The 6,000-nt window shown below is 44.8% G+C and overlaps 1 protein-coding gene across 1 annotated transcript in view; it reads right to left on the minus strand.

Moving 5' to 3' along the window:
- SMPD3 (sphingomyelin phosphodiesterase 3) overlaps positions 1–5,580 on the minus strand; it is a 47,380-nt gene extending 41,800 nt beyond the window's left edge. The window contains exon 1 of the mRNA XM_063312743.1: positions 3,979–5,580. Coding sequence (XP_063168813.1) covers positions 3,979–5,322 — 1,344 coding nt within the window. The 5' untranslated portion in view covers positions 5,323–5,580. The remainder of the gene's footprint in view (positions 1–3,978) is intronic.
- Between the last annotated feature and the right edge of the window lie 420 nt (positions 5,581–6,000).

Consider the following 6,000-nt stretch of genomic DNA (forward strand, 5'->3'; position numbering starts at 1 on the left):
GTAAATGGCTCTCTCATCAGTGCTTTGTTCAGACTTCAGTGAAGGCTTGGGGTCTGTAATTAAGACTATCAATTCTTTGGATGGATGGAAAAGAGGATTACATGACTGCAAGGAAATTGGGGAGGAGAGGGGAGGGAGGGAAACACTGCTGCCAGCTTGCTGGAATGGGTAATAAATCAATGGCTTAGCTCTGGGCAGGTAGGAACAGACTGGTTTTAATCCTTTAACCCTTAATATACACACATGTTGAATGGGGACCAGAGGTTTGAGCACCAACCAGATTCTGGAGATGCACAGCAAATTAAAATAAAAGCCTTCTCCTAGCTCCTCGTGAGGCCTGATAAACTGGATTAGATGGACCAACAATAAACTGGATTAGATGGACCGACAGCATAAAGCAGCAACATTGTGGCTGCATTTTGCAGAACACATTTCACTGAATCAACGTAGTAACCATTTTCTGTGTTCATACAGTTCATACAGATCATAAACTCCCAAAGAGGCTGGCTTCATGCAATATGCCAAGACATAAAGAACTGTTCAGGATTAAAACAAACCAAGATTAGCCTGCTGTGTACATGTAGTCACTAGGTCTTTATCAACCTGGTTAAAGTTGGAGGAGAAACTGGGCTACAAATGCCTGTGAGCAGAAATCTGACCTGTGCAATAATTAGTGAATCAAGTTTTATAAGTGTAACAGAAAGACGATTTATTTCAGGAAATTCATTATATAGATGAGGAAAGCCTATCATCTAGCTCAGGATTCCTCAACCTTAGCAACTTTAAGATGTGTGGACTTTAACTCCCAGAATTCCCCAGCCAGCCAGTGGAAAGGAATGTTCCAGATGCATGACTTCTGGATGGAGCTGCACATCTTCCAACTGCAGTTATCGTCAGGGAGACCAAAGCAACCCAGCCTCTTCCTAGCTATGAGCTTCCTCCCTCATTGATTTTTAATTTAGCATATGAAATTCTTTCCACCATGTTTAGGATGAAATCTACCCCAACTGTTAAGTTCCTTTTTTTTTTAAAAAAATCACCCACCTGAATTAAAAATAACTTTTTTTTTTCATTCTTGCTTAAGGAGAGAGATGATCTGGTTTAAGAGAAAAAAAATCTACACCTTCTGTTAATTATTTTCTTTCTTTTTAAAACTTTTCTTGATTTCTTCCATTTGGACAGTGTCACTGGCTGAGTCATAACTTCACAGGGAACAAACCCCAGTCATTAAGTAAATGGAAGCAGATGCTTCAAGCAGCAGATTTTAGTTGTCATGTAAGGAAGACAGAATTAATTCATTGTGTTTTTACAGCCAGGGACAGAGGGTTTTAATATATATTTGCCCCCAGATAAACCCGTTGGTAAATTCATCAGGTTATGAAGCTTGAGGGAACTCAACTACAGGTAGTCCTCACTTAATGACCATTTTGTAGGTGCAGTTCTGATTTATGACAGTGCTGAAAAAACTGACTTATGACAGGTCCTCGCACTTACAACCATTGCAGCATCCCCACAGTCACGTGATCACAATTTGGGTGCTTGGCAACTGGTTTGCGTTTACAACCGTTGCAGCATCCTGCAGTCATGTGATCACCATTTTCAACCTTCCCATCCAGCTTCTGGTAAGCAAAATCAATGGGGAACTGTGTGATTTGCTTAACAACCATGTGGTTCACTTAATGACCACAGTGATTCACTTATCGACTGCTTCACTTAGCAACCAAAATTCTGGTCCCACTTGTCATTAAGTGAGGACTACCTGTAGTAAAATAGCTTGCAATGACTCTTTCCCCCATACGTCACAAAATCAATCAGGTCAAGGGAAATATATGTAAGAATGTTTAAGGTGACTGTACGATGTACAACTGTACACTGGGTGCCTGCTGGTGCTGCTGTGATCCTCATTCTCTCCTGAAGGTTGGCTGTCCTTTCTGTCCTTTGCTTCGATCCCCCCCCTCCCCAAAGATTTTGCATATGCACACCGAGAACCAAAAGCTGTAAATCTTGGAAGTTTCTAAGGAGCAGATCCTATCTGCAAATTAACTGCTGACCTCTACTTCTCAGAGGATGCATATTTGAGAACAGAGTCTTCTGTGCAACAATCACAATCACATCCATTTCACTTGCTTTTCAGTTACAGAGGTGGCATCCATTTTTCACTTTTGGGAGTAGGGTCAAGTTCTTGGCTGTGGCTGAGTTTTAAAGCCTGAAGTGAAGGGTCAGCTTTTCCCACTTTCACGGTTAACCCTAAGTGGGAAATTGGTGGATCTTTCATACGTTTTTGGTCCACCACCCCAACAGCTCCAGGCAGCGTGGGCAATGATGCAGCATGATAGGTGATGTGATGCCGTTCAAAACATCTGAGTGGTTTCAGGTTCCTCCTGCTATTCTAAGGTCTTCCCTGGAGGCATTTCCACAGAATTACGTTGATTTTTCTGTGTGCTTCCTTCTTAAACCTCCCACGGTTTATTTGGTTGTTTCCCACCCTCAGCTGTTCAACATTTTAGCTGTGTCTTCCTCCATCCCTCCCCTGCCTTCCTTTGTGCTCTAAACTGTGAGCCAGCCACCCGTTCATGCTAAGGCCGCATCTCTCACATCCTCCTGAAACATACCATTCCAGAAGAGTGATGCATTTAAAAAGAAATTAATTATCATCCTTGTTTGCTTTCTGCTCAGGGTCCCCCCTTCTTCTCCTCCTCCTCCTCAACAATTCAATTGCTAACTTAGTTCATGCTGAGTGTTTATTTCTCTAAAATATCATCTGCCACTCAAAGCTCCTTCTCTCTCAAGCCATACTTGTAAAAGTTTTATGGGGAGGAACTAACCAGAACCAGTTCCTTTTTAAAGTACCTTTCTTTATTCTATTTTAAGGCTTTCTTAAAAGGGAAATCTTATGTTCTGGGGCTTGGCTGAAGTACTCTGACATAGCAGATCCTCTTTGCTGTAGCCTCAAAAGGCAGAAATGAAGAGGGAGAATTTTCATTCTTCTTCACTTTCCTTGCACCAGAAGGTGGAAAAATTAGTTTTGCCAAGAATTCTCCCTGGGTTTAGAGTGCTCCTTCCCAACTGATTCTATCATGCTCCCTTTGGGGTTTTCCAGTGTCAGGAAGAATCCGGGAAGGGAAAGCAGGAATCTAACCGTCCCATGCCTCTTCCAACCGTAGGGTTGTACTCTAAATGAATCAGCTTGCGGCAATTAAAACACAGACACACATGGGCACACTCACACCCACACAGAGCACAGGGCCTGGGATCAACTCTTAATCACCCACAAACTGTTTTTGATGGCAAGTCCCTGTTTCAGTGCCTCCATTTTCCATTTGTAAAATAAGAGAAACCAGCAGTGGAGGAAAATTGAATGAATCTGAATCTATTAAATAAACTGAAATGACCACCACTGCCACGACAACTAAGCAAAAACAGAAAGTCAAAATAACATAAATTATTTTAATTCATTAACCTGGCCACGTGTTGAGGAAGCAAAGATTAATTGTCCCGGTCAAGGGAAGTGGCTAGTCTGAGCTCTGGTGGGACGAAGGATAATAAGCATGTAATGGGAGAGATATATCCACAGGGCAGAAACGCAGGATAATCTATCAGATTCTGGTTGGATTCACATGATACGCTGAATCCTAAAGCTGGGTTAACGTAACACGGTCGCTGTGATCATATAACAGGCTATGCCCACCAAATAAATCATCTTAAGTCTCAGTTGGATGGCCTGGTACACATAGCATGCTAAGACAATGGTTGGGTTCCCACGACATGCTGTCTCAGAAAGCAACAACTGCATTTTAACCTATTCTAGCATGTTGTGTGAATCCAGTCTTTCCATTTGCTGAATTCTAGTGAGCATCCATACCTGAGGACATGGCGTTCCTGTCTAAGTTTCCACCCTGCAAATTCAGAATTTGCAAAGTACAACCCTCCCTCGTTCTCACAGGACTGGGAATCTCTTTTGTATATCAAGGGACTTACCTTGAGAAACAGGGCACCCTTTGAAGACAAGGCATCTGTTCCTTTTCCGTTGGGGTAACAGTGATAGGCAGCATCCATAACTGGGTAGCGACTGGCGAAAAGCAGGCCACTGTTCACAAATTTGAAGGTACAGCAGCCGTGGCAGCTGTAGACTCCAACATCATACAGAACGTACTCAAAATAGCGGTGGAGCTGATCTTTCAACTTCTCTGCCGCCCTTTTGTCAAACACTTCCTGCAAGCACAGGAAGTCCAAGTTGGCAGGAAAGAAAGCGGAGATCTCGTGATCAAAGGGCTCATCCATATTCTTCTTTTTCCTCACAGAGGTCTTCTTCATAAGTGAGGCCTTGTAGAGGAGTTTACTGTTCACGTTGCTTTGGTCAACTGGCCCATCGCCAGAGCGCATCTTCACCAGGGACTCTCGCGAGGCAGTGTAGCTATCCAGGCTTCCAGAATCCCCTTCCTTTTGCTTATGGTTGGGTGTTTGGCCTTTCAGGATCTCAGCTTCCGATTCAGGGGAGCAGTTGACTGCTCCCTTGCTGTTATTCATGTGGCTTCCCATCCCATCAGCTTCGAGGTCTGAAACATGGCCGTTATCCTCTCCGCCTATGCGCACAATGCAAGTGTTGCCGTCTTCCCCGTCACCGGCATCTCCTGCAGCTTTGGCATCTTTGCCATCTTCCTGGTTGGAACCGGAGTTGTCCCCTTTGTACTCCATGGATGTGGTTCTCTTAATGCCCGTGTTGACTGCCCGGTTATTGCCATCTCCGCCTTGAGGGGAAACAAGGCTGCTGAAGCTTGCTGCACTGATAGAGGTGTTGGTGGGAGAATCAATGTAGATTTTGATCTGAGGCCTGCTTGCCCCATTCCGGATCCTTCGCCCAATTTCCTTTGCCCGTGCCTGTGTATTGAAAACATTGTTGAACCTCGCCAAGGAGTCTGGGAGCAAGCAGACGTTGGCGCTGCTAAAACAAAAGCTTTTCCCATTGCCCGTGGACTTCCACTCCGTGAGCAAGGTGCTTCCGTTGATCTGGCCTTTGTCCTGTAGCCTGGAATAAATGTATGGACGTCTCACGGACTGGAGGGGGGACCATAGTAGGAACCCAATCAGGGCAAAAGGAAGGGACACCACCAGCAGCGCTAGGTAGATGGGAGTGGTGATGATGACACAGAGAGCGTGGAAGTAGCACGGGTCATCTCCCCTTTGCCGTTTCTCATAGGTGGTAGGCACAAACGAGGCCACAAGCCTGTCTCCTAGCCAATAGCATGGGAAGATTAAGCCCCAGGAGAAGGAATGCAGTGCGGAAAGAAAGCCGTTAGGAAATGGGGAAGTGTATAAAACCATTGCAACTCAGTTAGGACACCCCTTCAGCACCTTCTACATGGTGTCACCACCGTCCACCATCCATCAGAACGTGGGTCTGCAGGCCAAGAGGGGGGAAGAACATTCTCCTGGCAAGATGGCGTCCTCTGGATCGCAATGAGCATTTATCCTCCCAAGGGCACCGACCGAATTCCGTTTAGGATGAGCAGAAGGCTGGCTGAGATTCCTTTGAGCTTAGGTGTCTAGAGGTGTCAGGTTGTATCATTTCCCACTGCAGGCAGCATGTAGGGCTGTGAGAAATATCATTGCCTGAAAAGGTACAGAGACAAAGAGAGAGAGAGAAGGAGACTGAGAATAACTGTCAATATCAGACATTTGCTAGAGACGAGGAAATTAGAATCACAAGTAGGGTTCACACGTTATACAAAGCTATGATGTGCATAACCACGATTTGAATAATCCACCATTGGCTATAGTTTATACCGTACAATGACTGGGTTCATAGCACCAGTGGAGGCGCTCAATGGGTTAGCAGCTGCTTGTACAGTATGTTGTTTTAATACACAAAAGGAGTATCCTGTTGAATCCTGGATTGTCCAATTTCAAGACCATTGCTGTAAATGGACCACCTCGGCCTGCCTGTTTTTCCTACAAAATTATTCCAGGCGTTCTGCTCGAATACTCAGTTTCCACAAGAAA

The sequence above is a fragment of the Candoia aspera genome, chromosome 11, assembly GCF_035149785.1.
Source record: "Candoia aspera isolate rCanAsp1 chromosome 11, rCanAsp1.hap2, whole genome shotgun sequence".
In the NCBI taxonomy this organism is placed as follows: domain Eukaryota; kingdom Metazoa; phylum Chordata; class Lepidosauria; order Squamata; family Boidae; genus Candoia; species Candoia aspera.